Source organism: Schistocerca piceifrons, chromosome 1, assembly GCF_021461385.2.
Source record: "Schistocerca piceifrons isolate TAMUIC-IGC-003096 chromosome 1, iqSchPice1.1, whole genome shotgun sequence".
NCBI lineage: Eukaryota > Metazoa > Arthropoda > Insecta > Orthoptera > Acrididae > Schistocerca > Schistocerca piceifrons.
In genome coordinates, this window is record NC_060138.1 from 1,213,257,585 (window position 1) to 1,213,282,356 (window position 24,772).

General features: G+C 42.2%; 1 protein-coding gene across 1 annotated transcript in view; it reads left to right on the forward strand.

Moving 5' to 3' along the window:
* LOC124779465 (chondroitin sulfate N-acetylgalactosaminyltransferase 2-like) overlaps positions 1–24,772 on the forward strand; it is a 395,654-nt gene that overhangs the window by 242,278 nt on the left and 128,604 nt on the right. The window contains exon 4 of the mRNA XM_047253713.1: positions 75–424. Within this exon, the coding sequence (XP_047109669.1) occupies positions 75–424 (350 nt within the window). The remainder of the gene's footprint in view (positions 1–74; positions 425–24,772) is intronic.

Below are 24,772 nucleotides of genomic sequence, written 5' to 3' on the forward strand. Positions count from 1 at the left end.
GACTCATTTTTTTTCCACTTCCGTAGCCTGCTTCCGTCACTGTTGCAGTACCGTGCGCCCCTCCCCGTGCGCAGGTAACGTGGCGCCAGCAGCTGCCCCTGCGGCTGCCACCCCCAGCAACTCGTCCGGCCGGCCGGCGGCCGCGTCGCCGCACTCTGCAGAGGCCGTCCTCGGCCTCCAGACGCTGCCTCCAGCTCCAGCGGACGGCCTGTCCGGAGAGGAGTGCGCGCGCCACGTGCGCCAGCGGCTGGCGGCCGCCGAACTGCTGGACAGGGGGCGCCCGCTGGCCAGCGAGTTCGAGCTGGTCGCCTTCTCGCACTTCACGCTGAGCCGCGTCTACCCCGTCGAGCTGGCGCTCGGAAAACGCGTCGTCGAGAAGCCCATCGGCTTCCGCCGCAGGGACCTGCTGGAGGCGCTCAACAAGGTAGGCAACCCGCATCTCATCGACCCGCCCATCGGCTTCCGCCGCAGGGACCTGCTCGAGGCGCTCAACAAGGTAGGCAACCCGCATCACATCCACCCGATCCCTGCTGGTATCGACAAGGTAGGCAACCCGCTGCTCATTAACCGGATCCCTCCTAGGACCGACGCTGCACAGTCCACACACTAATAGGCTAGGCGCAAATTGAGAAGCGTATAGCACGTGTGACGTGACACTAGACTACAGCGCGATACGCACGGGTCGCGCGGATGCAGCGCATATTGCGACGCGTACACCATATTTCACACGCGCCGACTGGCGACGCTCTGCGCTGACTGAACCGAAGCACGCGCAACCTCTTATCTTTCTCAAACGATTTTACAGAAACTATTCTCTGAAAATATATGATTTTTGCCTTACTTGTAGCGTTTATATGTCAGCTTCGTGACGAAGTGCCCATCACCTCGCTAATGACCATTCTTGTTGTGATGTACACATTTTAGTGAGACACTACGCAAAACTCAAAAAGATTGCAACGAAAATTAGGGGTCGCTATGATTTTGCGTTTGGGGCGTATTACACCATATGTTACTTTGTATGAAATTCAGCTAACATGCTGAATTTTTGTTTAGACTTGGGAGGAGATCTCTATCTGCCTCCGATCTCGAGAAAATGGATCCCATGTAGCGCGCTCACTTCCGATCTCACGCCCGCGAGAATGAAATACTCGCAACATCTCTCGTATCTCCTAAACCACTCGAGACATCGAAACGAAAGTTTGGCGAATGACAGCACACAAGGAGGAGAGTGTTTTGCCAATTATTAAATACACGGAACTTTCTTATCTATGGCGATATATCACTACTTATACTTCCCTTTTTATTTATTTCACTCCAGTGACTGTAATTTTTTAAGAGTTATCGACAGCTAGCGAAACAAGAGCTTCCTTGTATGAAAATAAACATGAAATTTCTTCAGTTATGTTGCTGCAAACCGATACTACGAGGTTTTTCGTAAGCTATTGAGCTCTGTGATTACCGTGCTAGTTTTCCGCTCCCCGCCTCAAATTTCCCACGGTGCTCGCGAGGCAAGCGCGACGCGCGGCGCGAGGAACTGTGCCTCAACCACAACGCCGCGCGACCTGGCGCAGGCGCGTGTCGCGTCCCACTCGCGTCGCGTCGCAATTTGCGCGGTCACATTTGAACCTGGGATGTTACAAAAACACGCGCTGCGCTGCGTCGCGCCACACGCGCTATACGCGTCTCAAGTTGCGCCTAGCCTTATTCCTGAGCGCGTTCAACCTGGAGATGCGTAGGTCGGCTTTGAGCGGTGAGACAGTTATATAGCGGTGTGTGGCGCCACACCTGCTCATTTCTAGGAGCAACACTAACAAGTTTTTTTAACTTCTGTAACTTATTGTTGTTGTTGTTGTTCTAGTGTTTAACTCAAAGACTGGTTTGATGCAGCGCTCTCCACGGAAGTCTGTTCTCTCCCAGCTGTGGTGCTGTGCTGGTTAAGTGTTTATGAAGGCCAAACAACTAAGGTCATTGGCCTCTTCCCCCCCCCCCCCGCCCTCCCCCCCAGTACAGAAACAGTGTACCCAACCCGTCTGCGTGTAAATGTGAGAAACTGTTCTAAGTATTTGCGTAGCTTATATTTAAGATGAAAAATGGAAACCAACCCAGTATCCACCTCGTGGGCTGTGGAAAACCGCCTAAAAACAGCTTCTAGACTGGCAGACACAGCGGCCCATCGTCGTTAATCTTCCGGGCGAGCTCACTTCCCGTCTCGGAAGCGGCCGCATCAATACGTGCGGCTACCCGGGCTGGACCTCTGCAAGCCTCTGCATCTCGGTATGAGTTCTGCCAGAACATTCATTTGAATATGCTTACGTTCTATTTTTCATAATTTTTTCTTGTGATTACCAATCTGCATATTATATCCTCTCTGCTTCATCCAACGTAGTTACTTATCGCCCAAATAACAATGCTCACCTACTGCTTTTAGTGTCTCATTCCCCAGCTACCGCGCGCCGCGGTATTTGAATCCGCGCCAGACGTCATGGACGTCGAAGACCCCTAGAGGTCTCTGCGCCATCGCGCCGTAAGCCGTCGCGGCGAAAGCCTCCCGGCCCACATGTGTGAGGGCGCCGCAGTCGAACACGAGGACCCAGCGGCCTATAGCACCCGCCTCTCGCTCAGCCAGCGAGTCTAATCGTCGCGTGCGCCTTGACGTATCGCCGTTCTTTGTTTTCATTACTAGTGGACGCCTTGCATTCGTTTGGTTTTCTCTGTCACTCCGTTGCTTCTTGCGTGTTGTCGTCGTAAGGTCTCTGTCGATCGTCCGTCGTTGTTTCGTGTCCGACCTTTCCGTTCGTTTGTTTGTTCGCGGGCCGCTCTCCGTTTGGTCCCGTCGCGCTTTCTCGGCCACCCCGCGATCGTTCCAGTCGCGGGTACAACACTTTCTGATCTGATTTCCTCAGAATAGCCTAATTTAATTCTACTACATTCCATTACCTTAAGTTTGTTTATATTCGTCTTATAATATCTTTTCAAGACACTGTCCGTTCCGTTCAATTGATCATTCAAATCTCATGCCGTCACCTACAGAATTACAACTTGATCGGCAAATCACATACTCTACATCTACATCTACATCCATACTCCGAAAGCTACCTGACGGTGTGTGGCGGAGGGTACTTTGAGTACCTCTATCGGTTCTCCCTTCTATTCTAGCCTCGTATTGTTCGTGGAAAGAAAGATTGTCCGTATGCCTCTGTGTGGGCTCTAATCTCTCTGATTTTATCCTCATGGTCTCTTCGCGAGATATACGTAGGAGGGAGCAATATACTGCTTGACTTCGGTGAAGGTATGTTCTCCAAACTTTAACAAAAGCCCGTACCGAACTACTGAGCGTCTCTCTTGCAGAGTTTTCCACTGGAGTTTATCTATCATCTCTGTAACACTTTCGCGATTACTAAATTATCCTGTAACGAAGCGCGCTGCTCTCCGTTGGATTTCTCTATCTCTTCTACCAACCCTATCTGGTACGGATCCCACACCGGTGAGCAGTATTCAAGCAGTGGGCGAACAAGCGTACTGTAACCTACTTCCTTTGTTTTCGGATTGCATTTCCTTAGGATTCTTCCAATGAATCTCAGTCTGGCATCTGCTTTACTGACGATCAACTTTATATGATCATTCCATTTTAAATCACTCCTAATGCCTACTACGAGATAATTTATGGAATTAACTGCTTCCAGTTGCTGACCTACTATATTGTAGCTAAATGATAATGGATCTTTCTTTCTATGTATTCGCAGCACATTACACTTGTCTACATTGAGATTCAATTGCCATTCCCTGCACCATGCGTCAATTCGTTGCAGATCCTCCTGCATTTCAGTACAATTTCCCATTGTTACAACCTCTCGATATACTACAGCATCATCCGCAAAAAGCCTCAGTGAACTTCCGATATTATCCACAAAGTCATTTATATTTATTGTGAATAGCAACGGTCCTACGACACTCCCCTGCGGCACACCTGAAATCACTCTTACTTCGGAAGACGTCTCTCCATTGAGAATGGCATGCTGCGTTCTGTTATCTAGGATCTCTTCAGTCCAATCACACAGTTGGTCTGATAGTCCATATGCTCTTACTTTGTTCATTAAACGACTGTGGGTAACTATATCGAACGCCTTGCGGAAGTCAAGAACCACGGCATCTGCCTGGGAACCCGTGTCTATGGCCCTCTGAGTCTCGTGGACGAATAGCGCGAGCTGGGTTTCACACGATCGTCTTTTTCGAAATCCGTACTGATTTCTACACAGTAGATTTCTAGTCTCCAGAAAAGCCATTATACGTGTTCCAAAATTCTACAACTGATCGATGTTAGGGATATAGGTCTATAGTTCTGCGACGTCCCTTCTTGAAAACGGAGATGACCTGTTCCCTTTTCCAATCCTTTGGAACGCTACGCTCTTCTAGAGACATACGGTACACCGCAGCAAGAAGGGGGGGCAAGTTTATGTCTTCTCCCTGAACTTGAATTCCCACTCTAATTATCTGCTTGGCTTCGTTCACTCCTTGTTCAGTGTACAGTCTTAGTACCAACAGGGACAGACTTCAATCCGCTTTCCACTCCCTTCTCAACTACTGCTTACCTTTGATGGTCTTCACCTCTTCTAATTGCCGTATGGTTTCTGCACAAATTGTAGATAACTTGTAATTTATCCCTGCTTCCTGGAGAATTTCAAAGAGTCTATTCCAGGCAGTATTATCGAAACCATTCTCTAAATCTAAAATGCTATAAATGTTGATTTCCCTTTCTTCATCTTACCTTGTAAGATAAGTTATTGGGTCGTTATTACTTCGCACGTTCCTACATTTCTCTGGAACCCAAACTGTTCTTCCCTCGAGGGACGCTTTTACTACACGCTCTATTCTTCTGTAGATAATTCATAGAACTATTTTGCAAACAGATAAGAGGTGTGATCAAAAAGTGATGGGATTTTTTTAAGATCGCGGGCTTTATACATCCCATATTCAATTTTTTTGATCTTGTTGGTACGCATGTTCCTGATGTTTGCTTCCATTTTCAGCTGTCTCGAATATCTAGTTTAATGTCGATACTCGGAACATTTATGCGTGTTTTCGAGTGCCCGGTTAATTTTTAGTTTCGGAAAAGATGGATAAAAAAATGGAATTAACTGGAGCACCACATTCGGAATGTTGATTGTGGCTTTTGGCAAATCTATTACGAGTATGACAAGAGTTTTCGAGAAATATGAACATTTCAAAGATGGTTGTGAAGATGTTGAGGAAGAAGACCGCCCTGGATGTCCCAGCAAATCAGTTACCAACAATGTGGAAGAAGTAAAGAAAATGCACTGCAGAATCGCCGAAACAACATGAGAGCGTTTGTTGATGATGTCAGCTTATCCTTTGCCTCATACTAAGCAATTTTTTCGGATGTTCTTGGCATGAAACATGTAGAAGGAAAGTTTGTGGTGAAATTGTTGAATTTCGACCAAAAATGACGTGGCGTAGACGTCGCTCATGGATTGCTGAATGATGTCCACAAAGACCAAAACTTCTAAAGAAAGTTGTTACAGACGATTAAAAACACGGGTCAAAACTAAGACCCAATCGTCCCAATGGAAACTGCCTGAAGAGCCAAGACCGGAAAAGTTGGACACGTTCGAACACTTGTGAAGGTTCTTCTCACTGTTTTCTTCAATCACAATTGTTAGTGCGGCATGGGTTCCTGCCTTATGGTGGAACGGTGAATAAGGAAGACTACCTGGAAGTTATGCGCCGTTTGCGTTAAGCAGTCCGAAGAAAACAGCCAGAATTGTGGCAAAAACACTCGTGGAAATGGAATCACTATAATGCTCCCACTCACACATGAATGCATGTTCGTGATTTTTTGGAAAAAAACAAAACCGTTATGTTGCCTAAGCCATCGTAATCGCCGGACATGTTCCCCTGCGACTTCTTTCTTTTCCCAAAGCTGAAGAGAACAATGAAAGGACGTCGTTTTGTCGCCACTGATGAGATGAAAAGAGAATCGCTGAAGGAGCTAAACACTGTAACGAAAAGTGAGTTGAGGAGTGTTTCCAAGATTGAAAAAAGCCCTGGCTCATGTGTATAGTATGAGGCGTAGCGCCTTCGCATCGCTCCTGTCACTTGTTAGGACGATATCGTTATAGGCATGAGTCATCGACAGATGTCACCAGCTGACATGGACCTGAGTCACAGAGCTGCACGTAGTTGTACTAGTAGGCGGCAGAGGTCAGCAGTTGACGGACAGTGCTAGCAGTCGTAGTCAAAACGATATTGTAAAGTTATGTTTGACTAATATTTAATGTATTTGCATAATTATAATTGTTTTATATGTGTAGTAATTAGCAGTGTGAGTGTTGTATGAGTGAAGAAGAACAGAAGTAAATGAAAATTGTTTTGTTTATTCACGAAGTACCAGTTAAATTATACAGGGGATTTACTATAATTAAATGTGCAGTCAGTTTATGGTACTAATAAATCGTGAGTAGAACACAATTTAATCGGTAATTTCAGAAGGAGTAATATTATATTTGATACTTTTCTAAATTGATTTATTTAGCAATTACCATAGAAAGAAATGGTTTACTATGATTGGTCATTGAAGATAAGCGCGGGTTAGCGCGGGATAATACTGCAACCTGATTTGCTGTTTGTGATATCAGCCAATCAGAAAAATGCAGGCTCGCGCCAATCTATGCTGGGAACAAAGCCTTTGGTGTGATCTAAGTAAGTCGGGGCTGAGGGTTCGAACTAGTAACATCTCGTTGAAAGCAGCTCCGACGAAAGTACTATAAAATAGCGGAAAATTTCTAATTACGAGTTCGCGAAGTAGTACGAAGCGTATTTAAGTGAACGGCATAGTGGAAGCCGCGTGGAATTTCGGACGGAATATCAAAATTATTGCTTTTGACTGTTAGTTAAAACCGCGTGGCGTGTTGTGCGGTCTAAGACTGGAACAGGTATTACGTGTAGAGCAGAGTGCACAACATTTGAGCGAGCATTTTCATAACTAAACGATCCGGTGAACTCTATTAACTTCGGTAACGGGTGTAAATACCATAAACTGGCTACGTGTGTGTTTGTGGTGTGCATGTGAACTTTACATTGTGTAGACACTTAGTACGGACTTGGCAGTATTAACTGTGGTCTTTATCGTAAAAATACACCTGAAAATTTACATTGCCAAGTTAAAACTTTTATTTCAGTACTAGCCACATCCCGTTTACCGGACAATTCTATGTATGTTGCGACCTGCAGTAGACAGTAGTGGTCTAGTATTTTCTACTACAGCTTTCAGCTAGACAAATGAACATTGCTGGACATTGGAAGGGCGGCAAATAGTCACGTGCCGCGCCGCAAGTATCTGAGGGGGATTAGTCTGAAGGGGACAAAGTTGGTGTTGATGAATAAATGAAGATTATACACACACCAAACAAAGTTTTGCATCACCTCGGTTCCGAGAGTTTCGGAACCTACAGTCTTGGCTAACATTTGCATTTATGATCAAGTATGCGTTTCTCTCAATGTTGCCATGTTTCTGTCCAGCACCAGTACGGCGATCAGCTCTATTTCCAAAGGAATATATTTTGAAAAGTATTCTGCCTCGTCAAACAGTATTTTCTATTCTGTTCAGCCACGTATTTTCCAGTCAAGTTTCATCTTCTTTAGTGGGTTGCCTTTATTTTTCTTAGTAGCACATATCGTTATCGTGTACCTGCCTGTGGGAAACAGCCCCACTGACGTTTTGGTATAGATTTCCATCTGCAGTTTTTGCAAATTCCCCCAATATCCTGAGTCTTTGAAATTGTACTCATACACACACTCCGTAACACACACTGCAACACTGTTGAAACATTCCAGTAGTATGAAATATATGATACTACGGGAAGTATCCTTCGACACGAATTTGACAGTGATTTTGCAGCGTATGGAGTCGGCTATACTTATGAAAGATAAAACTTGCAGTTCACATTTACTAATACCGCATTCAGGAAATTGCACAGAATTTTGTTTTTCCTCCCGTTCACCAAAAAGTGCTACCTTCTTCCTTTTTTTCCTTCTAACGCTCGCATTCTGGACCTCGACAGGCCTAGAGTGTTTCGACAGGTCTGGGCCTCTTCGGGCGCTGCTATCGAGTTTGGGGGGGGGGGGGGGGGGAAGGGGGCGGCAGCCAGTCTGTGGCGGGCTTACTTGGCGGAAATTGCTTTCACCTGGCTGTCAGCAGATCGTGTGTGCGTTTGTACGAGGCCCCGGTATCGAGATTAAAAGCGCACCCTGCCGGATTCCCGTGTGGGGGTGGCTCGTTCCGCAGGCAGCTGTCAGCACGCGAGAGAGATAACTGTAGCCCAGGCTCCGAGGTGAGGGTATGGCAAGTAACCAGTTCTCTCTGCCAGTGATTCTCTGAAGAATAAAAAGAAAAAAATCAACTGGTATGTGATGCACTAAATGTGTCTGCGTTTTGCAGTAGAGGACAGTAGCGGCAAGTGTTTGAGCAAGTGGTAAGTCGTAAATGTCTGACAATAACGTAATTTTTTATTTGACGCTACAATAGTGAAGCCATAATCACAGTACATAATTTTTTCTCCTTTAGCCCCTTTCTTCAAAAACATTATGTACTGTGGCTATAGCTTCACTATTGTAGTGTCAAATAAACATTAGAGCTATGTTATGGCCACACTCCTTACGATAATAATGTCGAAATATAGAATCTTACAGTAACATTAGACGTTTGCAAATGTAACACCATAAAATTATTAGTCGCTTCGTGGTTACATCATAAAGTTATCCTCGGGTGACATGTCTGCTGACGACTCCAATACTCGTCATTTGCGGTACGTTTTAGTTTTCTGCTTAACCATGAAGAAATCTGCAACTGAGGCTCATAAAATGCTGGGTAAGGCCTGTGGTGATGAAAGTATTAGTGAAAGAAAGTTCAGAAAATGGTTTCAAACCTTCAAGAACGGTGATTCTGACGTCGAAACCCGACGACATGGTGGTGGAAGAGAGTAGTTTTTTCGAAGCTACTGAAACCGACGGAAACGATCACCGGAGATCGTTATCGGAAACAATTAAAGCGTCTGAACCGAGCAAAAGATAAACGGCCAGAATACAGCGATAGACCTGAAAAGATGATCTTGCGGCTTAACAGTACTCGACCCACGTCACAAAACCCGTCAAAATATACTTGGAAACGTTGATATGGCAAGTCCTGCCCCACTCGCTGTATTCTCCAGACAGTGCTCGCTCTGACTATCACCTTTCGTCATCTATGGCACACGGCTTGGCTGAGCAGCACTTCCGGTCACATGCAAAACTGGGTCTATTCATGGATCTCCTCAAAAGATGCCCAGTTCTCCTACCAGAGGTTTCGAATGCTGCCCGAAATACGGGAGAAAGTAGTGGCCAACAATGGGCAGTACTTTGAATCGGCGGGTTTTGCAAGTTTTTTGAAAATAAAGCCTCAAACTTCGAGAGAAAACGGCGGAAGCAAAGTTGTAGAGACAGATCACCATTAGCTACAGCACACTTCTGAAATGGGTTGTAAAAGCTGTTGGAAGCCGTCAGCAAACGCGTCTTGTGGAATCGCTCGAAGCAATGTGTTCATGCGTTGTTGCATATCCCTATCGTTGCGGGAGATATGACCTTGTGCTACCAGCACCGTCCGGAGACCAAGCAACAGTCGCCGGCCGCTGTGGCCGAGCGGTTCTGGGCGCTTCAGTCCAGAATCGCGCTGCTGCTAGTGTCGCAGGTTCGAATCCTTCCTCGGGCATGGATGTGTGTGATGTCCTTAGGTTAGTTAGGTTTAACTAGTTCTAACTCTAGGGGACTGATGACCTTATATGTTAAGTCCCATAGTGCTTGGAGCCATTTCAACCAAGCGACAGTCAGTGGCATGGTCTTCAACGTCTTCCTTGGCTCCCGAAAAACGTCCGCTGTCAAATCCAAGATTAAGACGAAGTTGATCACCTTTCTCCTTCTATCGAGGGACGCAGGGGAAGCGGGCTTGCAACAACACATGACCACAGTGCTTGGAGCGATACCACAAAACTCATTTGCTGACAGTTTCCCCCACAGTTTTACAACTGATGTCAGACGTTTGTTAGTCCAGTAACGGGGCAGATGTAGTTTGTACAAAAACGAGGTAGATGATTTTACTTTTCTATCTTGTACCTATAGTTGAGAGTATGCTGAAACCAAGTTTACGACCTCCAAAACTTTGGGACAACTTTTTGTGGCCAAAAAACCAAGAGGTTTTGGCTTTTTTTCAGGTCTTCTCCAGTTACTCGGAGAGTAAGTATGCTACTGAAAATTTTACTATTACCAAAATGAAAGAGCATTAAATTTTGCGTCGAATTATCTACTTAAAGGTCAAAAAGGTTCAGCCGCCGTTTACAATCAGTTGTCAAAGTTCGTTCATTTTTACCAGCTTGGCTAAAAAGTCATCTTCAACGCCTATAACTCCAAAATAGACACGCCAAATGAAGAATGTCCAGTCATCAAAGTTATAGAAAATAAAATTTCATATTACGAAAGCATCTAGTTTCTCAGTTTCAGGTACTATTAAGGGTTCATATACTTAACTGACAAAGTAATTCCATTATCTGAAGTCAAAGTTATTCAATAAAATGAAGTTTCCAGTGAGAAGACGGCATTCTAATGAGTACATACATGTATACATGTATATCTTTTTTATTTTTTCTTCGCTCATGTGTATTTTTATTCATTTTTAGCAATGACACAATTGGTATGAGTTGTTGTTGTTGTGGTCTTCAGTCCTGAGACTGGTTTGATGCAGCTCTCCATGCTAATCTATCCTGTGCAAGCTCCTTCATCTCCCAGTACCTACTGCAACCTACATCCTTCTGAATCTGCTTAGTGTATTCATCTCTTGGTCTCCCTCTACGATTTTTACCCTCCACACTGCCCTTCAATGTTAAATTTGTGATCCCTTGATGTCTCAGGACATGTCCTACCAACCGATCCCTTCTCCTAGTCAAGTTGTACCACAAACTTCTCTTCTCCCCAATCCTATTCAATACCTCCTCATTAGTTACGTGATCTACCCACCTAATCTTCAACATTCTTCTGTAGCACCACATTTCAAAAGCTTCTATTCTCTCCTTGTCCAAGCTATTTATCGTCCACGTTTCACTTCCATACATGGCTACACTCCATACAAATACTTTCAGAAACGACTTGCTGACACTTAAATCTATACTCGATGTTAACAACTTTCTCTTCTCCAGAAACGCTTTCCTTGCCATTGCCAGTCTACATTTTATATACTCTCTACTTCGACCATCATCAGTTATTTGGCTCCCCAAATAGCAAAACTCCTTTACTACTTTAAGTGCCTCATTTCCTAATCTAATTCCCTCAGCATCACCCGACTTAATTCGACTACATTCCATTATCCTTGTTTTGCTTTTGTTGATGTTCATCTTATATCCTTCTTTCAAGACACTGCCCATTCCATTCAACTGCTCTTCCAAGTCCTTTGCTGTCTCTGACAGAATTACAATGTCATCGGCGAACCTCAAAGTTTTTATTTCTTCTCCCTGGATTTTAATACCTACTCCGAATTTTTCTTTTGTGTCCTTTACTGCTTGCTCAATATACAGATTGAATAACATCGGGGAGAGGCTACGACCCCGCCTCACTCCCTTCCCACCCACTGCTTTTCTTTCATGCCCCTCGACTCTTATAACTGCAACCGAGCGAGGTGGCGCAGTGGTTAGCACACTGGACTCGCATTCGGGAGGACGACGGTTCAATCCCGTCTCCGGCCATCCTGATTTAGGTTTTCCGTGATTTCCCTAAATCGCTTCAGGCAAATGCCGGGATGGTTCCTCTGAAAGGGCACGGCCGATTTCCTTCCCCATCCTTCCCTAATCCGAGCTTGTGCTCGTCTCTAATGACCTCGTTGTCGACGGGACGTTAAACACTAATCTCCTCCTCCTCCTCTTATAACTGACATCTGGTTTCTGTACAAATTGTAAATAGCCTTTCGCTGCCTGTATTTTACCCCTGCCCCCTCCCCCCCCCCCCCCCCCCCCCATGAACCATGGACCTTGCCGTTGGTGGGGAGGCTTGCGTGCCTCAGCGATACAGATAGCCGTACCGTAGGTGCAACCACAACGGAGGGGCATCTGTTGAGAGGCCAGACAAACGTGTGGTTCCTGAAGAGGGGCAGCAGCCTTTTCAGTAGTTGCAAGGGCAACAGTCTGGATGATTGACTGATCTGGCCTTGTAACAATAACCAAAACGGCCTTCCTGTGCTGGTACTGCGAACGGCTGAAAGCAAGGGGAAACTACAGCCGTAATTTTTCCCGAGGGCATGCAGCTTTACTGTATGATTACATGATGATGGCGTCCTCTTGGGTAAAATATTCCGGAGGTAAAATAGCCCCCCATTCGGATCTCCGGGCGGGGACTACTCAAGAGGATGTCGTTATCAGGAGAAAGAAAACTGGCGTTCTACGTATCGGAGCGTGGAATGTCAGATCCCTTAATCGGGCAGGTAGGTTAGAATATTTAAAAAGGGAAATGGATAGGTTGAAGTTAGATATAGTGGGAATTAGTGAAGTTCGGTGGCAGGAGGAACAAGACTTCTGGTCAGGTGACTACAGGGTTATAAACACAAAATCAAATAGGGGTAATGCAGGAGTAGGTTTAATAATGAATAGGAAAATAGGAATACGGGTAAGCTACTACAAACAGCATAGTGAACGCATTATTGTGGCCAAGATAGATACGAAGCCCACACCTACTACAGTAGTACAAGTTTATATGCCAACTAGCTCTGCAGATGACGAAGAAATTGAAGAAATGTATGATGAAATAAAAGAAATTATTCAGATTGTGAAGGGAGACGAAAATTTAATAGTCATGGGTGACTGGAATTCGAGTGTAGGAAAAGGGAGAGAAGGAAACATAGTAGGTGAATATGGACTGGGGGACAGAAATGAAAGAGGAAGCCGCCTTGTAGAATTTTGCACAGAGCACAACATAATCATAACTAACACTTGGTTTAAGAATCATGAAAGAAGGTTGTATACATGGAAGAACCCTGGAGATACTAAAAGGTATCAGATAGATTATATAATGGTAACACAGAGATTTAGGAACCAGGTTTTAAATTGTAAGACATTTCCAGGGGCAGATGTGGACTCTGACCACAATCTATTGGTTATGACCTGTAGATTAAAACTGAAGAAACTGCAAAAAGGTGGGAATTTAAGGAGATGGGACCTGGATAAACTAAAAGAACCAGAGGTTGTACAGAGATTCAGGGAGAGCATAAGGGAGCAATTGACAGGAATGGGGGAAATAAATACAGTAGAAGAAGAATGGGTAGCTCTGAGGGATGAAGTAGTGAAGGCAGCAGAGGATCAAGTAGGTAAAAAGACGAGGGCTAGTAGAAATCCTTGGGTAACAGAAGAAATACTTAATTTAATTGATGAAAGGAGAAAATATAAAAATGCAGTAACTGAAACAAGCAAAAAGGAATACAAACGTCTCAAAAACGAGATCGACAGGAAGTGCAAAATGGCTAAGCAGGGATGGCTAGAGGACAAATGTAAGGATGTAGAGGCCTATCTCACAAAGGGGTAAGATAGATACCGCCTACAGGAAAATTAAAGAGACCTTTGGAGATAAGAGAACGAATTGTATGAATATCAAGAGCTCAGATGGAAACCCAGTTCTAAGCAAAGAAGGGAAAGCAGAAAGGTGGAAGGAGTGTATAGAGGGTCTATACAAGGGCGATGTACTTGAGGACAATATTATGGAAATGGAAGAGGATGTAGATGAAGATGAAATGGGAGATATGATACTGCGTGAAGAGTTTGACAGAGCACTGAAAGACCTGAGTCGAAACAAGGCCCCCGGAGTAGACAGTATTCCATTGGAACTACTGACGGCCGTGGGAGAGCCGGTCCTGAAAAAACACTACCATCTGGTGAGCAAGATGTATGAAACAGGCGAAATACCCTCAGACTTTAAGAAGAATATAAAAATTCCAATCCCAAAGAAAGCAGGTGTTGACAGATGTGAAAATTACCGAACTATCAGCTTAATAAGTCACAGCTGCAAAATACTAACACGAATTCTTTACAGACGAATGGAAAAACTAGTAGAAGCCAACCTCGGGGAAGATCAGTTTGGATTCCGTAGAAACACTGGAACACGTGAGGCAATACTGACCTTACGACTTATCTTAGAAGAAAGATTAAGGAAAGGCAAACCTACGTTTCTAGCATTTGTAGACTTAGAGAAAGCTTTTGACAATGTTGACTGGAATACTCTCTTTCAAATTCTAAAGGTGGCAGGGGTAAAATACAGGGAGCGAAAGGCTATTTACAATTTGTACAGAAACCAGATGGCAGTTATAAGAGTCGAGGGACATGAAAGGGAAGCAGTGGTCGGGAAGGGAGTAAGACAGGGTTATATCCTCTCCCCGATGTTGTTCAATCTGTATATTGAGCAAGCAGTAAAGGAAACAAAAGAAAAATTAGGAGTAGGTATTAAAATTCATGGAGAAGAAATAAAAACTTTGAGGTTCGCCGATGACATTGTAATTCTGTCAGAGACAGCAAAGGACTTGGAAGAGCAGTTGAATGGAATGGACAGTGTCTTGAAAGGAGGATATAAGATGAACATCAAGAAAAGCAAAACAAGGATAATGGAATGTAGTCTAATTAAGTCGGGTGATGCTGAGGGAATTAGATTAGGAAATGAGGCACTTAAAGTAGTAAAGGAGTTTTGCTATTTGGGGAGCAAAATAACTGATGATGGTCGAAGTAGAGAGGATATAAAATGTAGGCTGGCAATGGCAAGGAAAGCGTTTCTGAAGAAGAGAAATTTTTTAACATCCAGTATTGATTTAAGGGTCAGGAAGTCATTTCTGAAAGTATTCGTATGGAGTGTAGCCATGTATGGAAGTGAAACATGGACGATAAATAGTTTGGACAAGAAGAGAATAGAAGCTTTCGAAATGTGGTGCTACAGAAGAATGCTGAAGATTAGATGGGTAGATCACATAACTAATGAGGAAGTAGTGAATAGGATTGGGGAGAAGAGAAGTTTGTGGCACAACTTGACCAGAAGAAGGGATCGGTTGGTAGGACATGTTCTGAGGCATCAAGGGATCACCAAGTTAGTATTGGAGGGCAGCGTGGAGGGTAAAAATCGCAGAGGGAGACCAAGAGATGAATACACTAAGCAGATTCAGAAGGATGTAGGTTGCAGTAGGTACTGGGAGATGAAAAAGCTTGCACAGGATAGAGTAGCATGGAGAGCTGCATCAAACCAGTCTCAGGACTGAAGACCACAACAACAACACCTTTAGAATTTGAAAGAGAGTATTCCAGTCAACATTGTCAAAAGCTTTCTCTAAGTCTACAAATGCTAGAAACGTAGGTTTGCCTTTCCTTAATCTTCCTGGTATGAGTGGTTTGCTAAAATGGAAACCATATACGTAGGAATGGCCAATATGTATTTACGTGTAATATAAAAATTTGTACAAATGAAAAAATAAAAGGTCTTGACATTATTTAAAAAGCACAATTTAAATATCAGGGATTCCCATTTTGTCGAATTCTATTTCCCCGAGGTCGTTTGGGAGACTGCAGTAGGTCCCGGCACAGCATTCGATATTCAGAATCCATTGCGCCATCGTCATGAACTTCCACTTAGTGGGACATGTCTTCGATCTCCGTCATCCTCGTCAAGCTGGTTTTCCGGGGCGTTCTCGCAAGATAAGCCACAACAGTGTTTGCAAGTAGAGGAGCAGTTCAGTTCAGCTTTGCGACAGGAATCCATCTTCAGAAACGTGTGTGGTGACGCATCTTTCATCATCACCACGGGGAACAAGCCAGATAAGCCCCAGGCCGCTGGCCTGCATCACTTTTCTTCCCCAGCCAAGACTGCACATGATGGTAGGATCGCAACGATTGAGACTATGCTGCGTCCGATGTTGGATGTAGCCTTTCACTCTGAAAGATTTTCCCGGGACAGACTTTACAATAAGCTCGTACTAAGTTGCGCAGTTGGCATTCCCATACAGTGGTAACACCAGCTGCTTTCCTGCATATGCTATTACGTCTTGACACACTGAGGGTTTAATAAGTTCAGCAGCTTGTACTTTGAAATGTGACTGGTTGCTCCATAAGGTTTAGTAATTTCCCTTTTCCCTGCCCAAAAAAAAGAGAATGTGGCATCACATCCCGTCAAGGCATGGCGGAAAACGGCAAATGCAGGATCGAAAGTGAAAGGATTACCGGAGTATCACACTCCAGCCGATTTCCCTCTTCCCTGTTTATGGAGGTACAAGTTGTATGTAGTTGTTTCCTCGGCCCGTTAAAAAAACAACGCGTCAATGTCCTCGCTCACGACTTCCCCACTGTCAGACTCAGCAACTTAGGAAATAGCTGTTTCCACAATTAATGAAACCGCACCTTCTTCTGCCTGTAGCACTTGAATACCTCCATCCTCAGATTTCCGCATGTGCATCAAAATCGTGCGGTTCCTCCACCATTTTTATCTTCATTGAAAATGATATCTGATGAAGAACCTTGTGTCTGTTAACGACGAAATGTTTCAAAACTCTTTGTTCCCCTTTGCGCAGTGTCACTTGTGTAGCCTTCAAATATAATTGTGATTTCTGATTCGTGGTACTTTCTCAAATAGGTTTCACGTTTCAACTTTCCTTTGATGTGCCAGACACCCTTATGGAGCAGGCGACCACCATCCACCATATAGCTTTTTATTTTGGGTGATTCTGTTGGAGAAGTGTGAATGCATTACAGAGAGATCATTCTGTACCCTTATTGAGACCGTCTTCTGTGATCATGGGGTATGGGGGAAAGTTCAAATGAGAAACAGAACATCAAGTCTTTATCAGATAGCTTGATAACGCACAGACTGTGAAGAAATGTTGACGAGTTTATGGTAGAAATCCTCTTCATCCGTATCTTCAGAGCCATAGTGCAGGATGCAAGTACTGTAACCTTGGGGTTGCGTTGAAATTATACGGTTTTAAAGTTCTCTTTTTTAATTCCGCTGATCCGTTTAATTCCTTCTACTAATGCTTCATGACAATTCAGCCATTCATCACCAATTACGCCACTGCTTATTCACATAAGCACATTACATTTTGGAAAATGAAGATGTTTTAATTGCCAATCATTCACTTTCCCACTGTGTGGTGAATTTCGATCTCGGAGTGAATCTCTTAGATCTACATGCTGCTCTCTTGTTCCTGATCGTATACCATAGATTTCTTCAATTTTTTGATTAATATCCTGCAAGGATGCCATCCCTGAAGTCCACTTTGAAAGCACAGAATCTGAAAACCCACGTCCGTGAGTTAAACCACTTTTCGCTATCATTGTCTTCATTCAAGTTTGCTCTGCAATCATCAGACCATACACCACATCACTTCGCCTAATGGTGAATTAGCCTTCAGTTGTAAATTTTTAGACTTGAGTAGCATCCTTTCGGTCTTCCAATATGAGCATGTAAGCAAAGATGCAGAGCCTTTTGTTTATTTATATTGTCAAAGACGATCTAAACAGTTTTGAGTTACGGTACTACTTCTAACAAGCTCTATTCACTTCAACTTCAGTCATCTTCCAATCTTCGCAAGCTTCGATCATACAAGTAAGGATTTTATTTTAATAAACATTGCTTTTATTGTGAGGGGGACATTGAAACTAATTGGGAAAAACATAGCAGACTTCCCTGTTTGTTGTTGAGGTCTTCAGTCCAGAGACTGGTTTGATGCACCTCTCCATGCTACTCTATCCAGTGTAAACTTCTTCATCTCCAAAAAACTACTGCACCCGACATCCTTCTGAACCTGCTTAGTGTATTCATGCCAGGCGCACTTAACCCTTATAAAACGGCTGCTATTGCTCCATTTGAGACCCAAAAACGCTTAATAGTGCCTAAAACTGGAAAACTAGACGCTTCTGTAACATGAAATTTCATGTTCTACAGCTTTGATAACTTGACATTTTTAATTTGCAGTAGCCGTTTTGTGCTATAGGTGTTGGAGTCGATTTTTTAGCCTAGTTGGTAAAAAAAATGACGGAAATTTGACAACTGACTGCGGCCAAACAGCTACATTAATTTTGACATTTAAGGAGTCACTCGACGCAAAATTTAATGAGCTTTCATTTTGTTACGGTAACATTTTAGTAGAATGCATAATTTTCAAGTAAAAGACGGAAATATGAAAAAGAGCGCCAAAATTTGGTCGTGTCTTTTGCCACAAAACGTTGTCCAGAGGGTGCTGAACGTCGAAAACTTGGATTCTACATAATCTCAACTATACACACATGATAAAAAAATAAATAAAATCTTCTACCATATTTTTTGAAAACAAGGGGCCTTTTTTGTGACGCCGTTACAGGTCTGAACTTGTAAATCGTTATTATCAAGTCCATGAAATATTTTTTTTAAAAAACGGTATAGGTAAATGGCTGAAAAGAACGTAACGAATGATACAGCACGTGAAAACACACTCTAAAAACTTTTTTTAAAACGTGGTTCCGACAACTGAGTTCGGGAAGTCGCCGACAGGGGCGCTACCAACTGTATTTACTAAAAATGGCGGCGAATCACGCAGATAAAGCATTTTGTGTGGTAGAATTTGCCCGTTGACAATCGGTAATGATTGCATGAGGAACCTCGATAGGCAATTTTCATAGTACACCGCAACTTTACAATAGCATAGCACCGAGCGAGGCGGCGCAATAGCAAGCTCGCTGGACTCGCATTCGAGAGGACGACAGTTCAAACTCGCGTCCGACAGTCCTGATATAGGTTTTCAGTGATTTCCCTAAATTGCTTCAAGCAAATGGCGGGATGGTTCCTCTCAAAGAACGCTGGGATCGATTACCTTGCTGTTTAGTTTCTTCCTCCAAATCAACCAACCAACCAATAGCACAGTGAAGCAAATGTAACTCCATCCCGGTATAAAGGCACATTTGCATGCCGAGCGTGAGTTTCCGCGGAAACGCGAAATACTAATTAAATAAATGATCAGTGACAAATAAATAAAGCCTATGGCACATAACTGCAGCGCTGTGTCCCTTATAAAACAAAAGCACAATTACGTTACTCTTATGTTTGATTAAAAAAGGAGAGCTCTGGTAGAAGTGGTGCGAGAAGCACGTATTTTTATTTTATTGTCTGGCACACCGCCATATTTCATGTTATAGAAGAATACTGTGAGTTGCAACCACACTAGGCACTCGATTCTGTAAAGAATTTATATTTATAAAAGTAAGTAGGATTATGAACTGTAGGCTTATTCATTGAATATATCTGATTTAACTAACTGTGTAACTTTTTTATGTTTAGTAGACAATCACCTCTGTACGACGTATTGGCATGGCTGGCAAATTATTGTAATATTGAGATTTAGATTATGAGTCCGCACCTACCGCAGCAGTCTTTGGAAACGATTTAATTACGAAGTCCGATTATTTCAGTTTTATTTTACGGTCAACTACGAGTAACATTGCCTTTACGAAAAAGCCATTGTCAAGCGTCTGATACCGAATAATTAAACGTCCACGTTCCAGATAAGCAAAATATTAATTACAATTGCAATCACAATCACCATCATACAGATAGAATAATTAATATTTAAATAACAATATATTTTTGTTTATTTATTTTATTTATTTTATATTGGCGACCGTGACAGGACTTGTTATTTTGTTCTCTTTGTTTCATGTAAAAAATCAACTTTCTGGACCTGGACGTCAATATATGAGAGATAACAAAATCTGAAGATATTTTCCAATTCTGAAATTTTGCCGGAAGACGCAAAGAAGCTTCCAGCAAAATAAGGTAAGACGCAGCATCTTTGCATTAGCAGGCTTGACCAGACGTATAATTCAGTGTATTAGCTTTTCAGTAAATTCTGTAGTGTTTCTTTTCCGCATAACAGTTTCAGTGATAAATTTCATTCTCAGTACTTTTCCCTAAACAATAACGTATGCAACAATACCAATACACGAGTGTACAATATGGCCGACTTCTGTACGATATCATGTAACATGGCCAGCAGCCATTACCAATAATCTCAAATTCAGTTTATATTTTTAAATTAACAGACAGCCATTGTTGCTACGAGCGATTCATGCTCAACTACATTTTATTTTAAAATCAGTGTCAAAAATTTTCTTGAAACATATATCACGTGTGGCATAGTAATAACTAGAAAACAATACGCAAAAATGGAACAGCAAGGACGTACTATTCAGACGCAATCCGACTCGGACGTGAGACAAGTGTTAGAAAATGACTTTACGACAGCAACCGGTAGTGACGATTCATCAAACATTGACGCAAGTGTTGACGAAAATTTTGACAATAGGCCGTCCACTACAAAAATTTCAAAATCTCAATCAGAGCCCATGTTAATGCATGACGTCACGTCTAATGTTGCGGCGGGGGCAGAGACCTTGCAAACGGTAAACATTGCCGACATGTTACAAATGCTAATGAAACAAAACGCAGAAAATATGGCAACCATAAGGAAACAGAACGCCGAAAACATGGCAACCTTAAAGGCACAATTAGAGACACAAAATGAACAGTTAAAAACACAAAATGTTGAAATCAAATCTGATCTCATAGCAATCAAGATAGGTAATGACACTTTGTGTAAACGTGTGGAACTTATAGACGCCACACTGACCAAACAGATGACTGAACTCAGTACTAAATTTTCCCAGCTTAATACGAGACAAGAAAAGACTACAACTGACGTAGCACTTTTACAGACACAAGTAAAAAACCTTAATGTCACGTGTGAAGTTCTTACTGAACAAATTCAAACATATCCTTCAGTACATGACAACCTTGAAAAACGAATTACTGACGTACAGAATAAATTTGACAATGTTGAACAACACCTGACTGACATCTTACAATCAGATGCCACAGCTCATTTTCAAAATATTAATAAAGAATTTCATGATTGGGTTGAGAACAAAGACAAACATTTTGATAGATGCTTACGTGAAAATTTACCAACAATTGTGCACGACTCCGTAGCGCAATACATTACTAATAACAAACAGCTGATCAGTGACGCAGTACAATCCGTCACTGCACCCATGAGACAATTCACCGATCAACTACAGTCTGAATGTAACGAAAATATCAGTCAAAATGTACAGTTCAGAAACCAATATACATTCGAGTATGATACACACATTCCGCACACGACAAATACACAAGAACAAAACACACCACGACTACAACACATACCACGATGTGCAAACACAAACACAAGCTATTATCATGGTAAACCACAGCAACATTATCGTAATTACTCGCCAGCTGGACATAGCAGTAATTACAGTGGGACAAATCCATATCATAATGCAAAGGAAGACGAAAGCTTAATGAAACACAGGCAATTTCAGATTTTTATCCCAGAAAAACGAACCATTCATCCGGTGATTTTTCTTAAATCTTTTAGTAACGCATTTCCACGCACTTGGAGTGACCGGAAAAAGATTTCATATATTGTCGGTTACATCCAAGGCGATGCAGCTGTCTGGGCATACAGTCAAGCTGACGTATGTACCACGTACAGTGAGTTTGAGCGTGCTTTTCTGAACAAATTCTGGTCGCAATCCGTCCAGGAGCGACTCAGAAGACAAATTTTAGAACCTGAAACTTTTAACAGTAAAAATGGTAACTTACGCAGATATTTTGAAAAATACTTGAACATGGGACACTTTTTAGACGAACCAGTCGCAACGCGTGATATACTCCGTGCGTTGAAGGCCAAATTGCCTTTCAACATTAAAGAAAAACTCCTACATATCCCGGATGACGATTCAGATTATTTTTTAACAGCCTTAGATTCGGTTGACATGTTACTTGAAGATCAGCGCTTCGCGCGGCAAAACAGCAGCCACAATGTTTACACTAGTGGTATGCAAAACATGCAGGCTTGCCAACACAATTCTGGCGCGCCCACAGTTGGATACGCGGTACAACAAAAACAGCAAACTCACATGCCGTCTCAGTACGGAAATCAAAATCAACACGCGTATTCCAATACAAACAATAGTTACAACAGTAATAACATTTCATGCGGCAATCCATACAAAAGGCACCGCGGTAATAACTACAACGGTAACAACGGATACAAAGGTAATAACAAAAACACAAACAGAAATAGAAATAATAATAACTACGAGCCAAGACAGCATCAAGGTTGGACTCGTAACGATCAGTACTTTCATTCAAACTCTGCTTTACCACAGCAGCTACCAGGTCAAAATTGGAGCATACCTTACGACCGACAGGTAAGTTATAATGCGCAACAGCAACAACAACCGCAAAAGTTTGGAGATCATAATAGGCAAATCCGAATGTGAATATAATAGAAATGACACCTGATGCACAACCTCAATCTGTGTCAGTACCTAGTACAAATGCTAATCCAACAAACTAGAAACAGTCACTACTTTGCCCCAGGTCGTGGCTGAAGAATTCTTGGGGGGCGACTTCAATGTTAATCAGTTATTTGACACCACACTTGAACAACAGAATAATGATATGCCGAGTAATTCTAAACAAAAACTACCTGTTTTATTTATAAGATACAACCACAATAACAATATATCAGATGAACTTTTACAAGACAGTACACAATGTCGTTTAAACACAAATGAAATTGTTTTAGCATCTACTACTGGTGTAGTAGGTGGGATTCCAACTACTATTATCCTAGATACAGGTGCAGCTGTGAGCGTTTTGTCTTTTAATTTCTATAAAAAGATGTGTGAATTGGAACCTGTGCCTGAGTTTCCTGCCCAAAACTGTAAAATAACTACTCTTTTGAAATTAAGTACATAAGAGGTAAGGACAACACCATTGCAGACACTTTGTCTAGACTTCCACAAGGTATGAATGATACCAACAGTGACTTAGAAAATATAAATGACTACAGGATTCTCTTAATGCAAGACAAGCAGTATCACCAATATTATATTGATATGTGCAGAAACATGGCTGAATTACAAAAATCTGATCCTCACTGGTATAAGATAATAACATTACTGGTAGAAAAACACAATCATCCTTTGACTAAGTATTACAAGTTACACAATGATGTGTTATTTTACCGCCGACATCCAAATGCTACTAACTGGTGTGTATGCATTCCCAAAGAGTCTGAACGTAATCTAATTTGGCACACACACTTAGTTTGGGGTCATTATGGGACGAAAAAGTGTTTGGCAAAGCTCAGTACATACTGTTATTTTAGCAATATGAGAAGAAAAATTTACAGGGAACTAAAAACATGTGTCATATGTCAAAAATCAAAACCTCAGAATTTATCCACAAAAACAGATTTACATTCTATTTTACCTAGTAAACCCCTGGAAATTCTGTGTACTGACATCAGTGGACCGCATCCAGCAAGCTCTGGAGGCGTCAAATATATCTTAGCTTTTTACGATATATTTTCTAAACATGTAAAACTTTATGCTTTAAAATCCGCCACTGCAAATGCTATAATACGAAGATTCTCAAGTGATTACCTGACGCACGTGGGAAAACCTAAAGCAATTCTATCAGATAATGCAGCATACTACTCTGGGTACAAATGGAGAAATTTCTTGAAGGACAATAACATTAAAAGTAGATTTATTTCGAGGTTTAGTCCACAATGTAACGCGACTGAGAGACTTTTCCGAGAATTAAATCGATTCATGAGGACCTATATTTCATCAAAACATACTAATTGGGTGTCCTACCTAAGTCTTTTCGAAGACGTACACAATAACTTAAATATTTACGATACGAATTACACACCTAACGAGATCATGTTCAATTGCAAACAGAACGATCAGTGGATAGAACCATTACCTAAGTTGTCAGACAAGGAAATCACACCTGAACAGAAAATAAAAGAAGTATTGACTACATTGACACATCACGCACAAATACGAAACAAACATCACAGAAACATAATAAAAAGAAAACAAAAATTCGAGGTAGGAATGCTTGTACTACTTCGTACTCATCATAAATCTGTAGCACTCAAACGACGCAACGCTAAGTGGCGTCTGCTAAATGAAGGACCTTATATAATTGTTAACATACCGCATCCTGGTGCGTATCTGTTACAACATCCTAGAACTAACAAAAGTATTGGGCTATACGCACACCGAGATCTTAGAGCATTTCATGCTGAATAATGTCAAAGTCATACCCATCAAAATATTGCTAAGCAACTCGAAAAACTCTGTTGTTACAACACAGATAATAAGTAGTATAGAAATTTTCATTTCAGCGGTTCCAGTGACGCAGTTGAAGACAGAAGAACTCTTCTTTCAGCGCGCGCCTCCACCTGAAAGACGGAATATTAAAGTAAAATTTATGATTACGTAGCAGTGGATGACATATTAATTTTTCACGGAACATTTGTTACTGAAGGTACCACTGACTTGGTGTGACACCTGACGAACTGACAGACGTCATCTGTGAAGCGATCTTTTACTTTGAGAAATAGATTAGACGCACATCTCTCAACACGAAAAGCATCTATCAGTAGTCAAGGCCACACAGACACTCTACACACACGCACAAAACGCGAGGAATCGAACATTTTCTCTCTCTTACTATTTTGAATATTTATTGAGTAGTGAAAACGCCTGGTCTTGCCTACTGATGTAATGAATGTTGTGTCTAACCTATCTTAATTTCAGATGACATCACAAAAAACATCGATAAT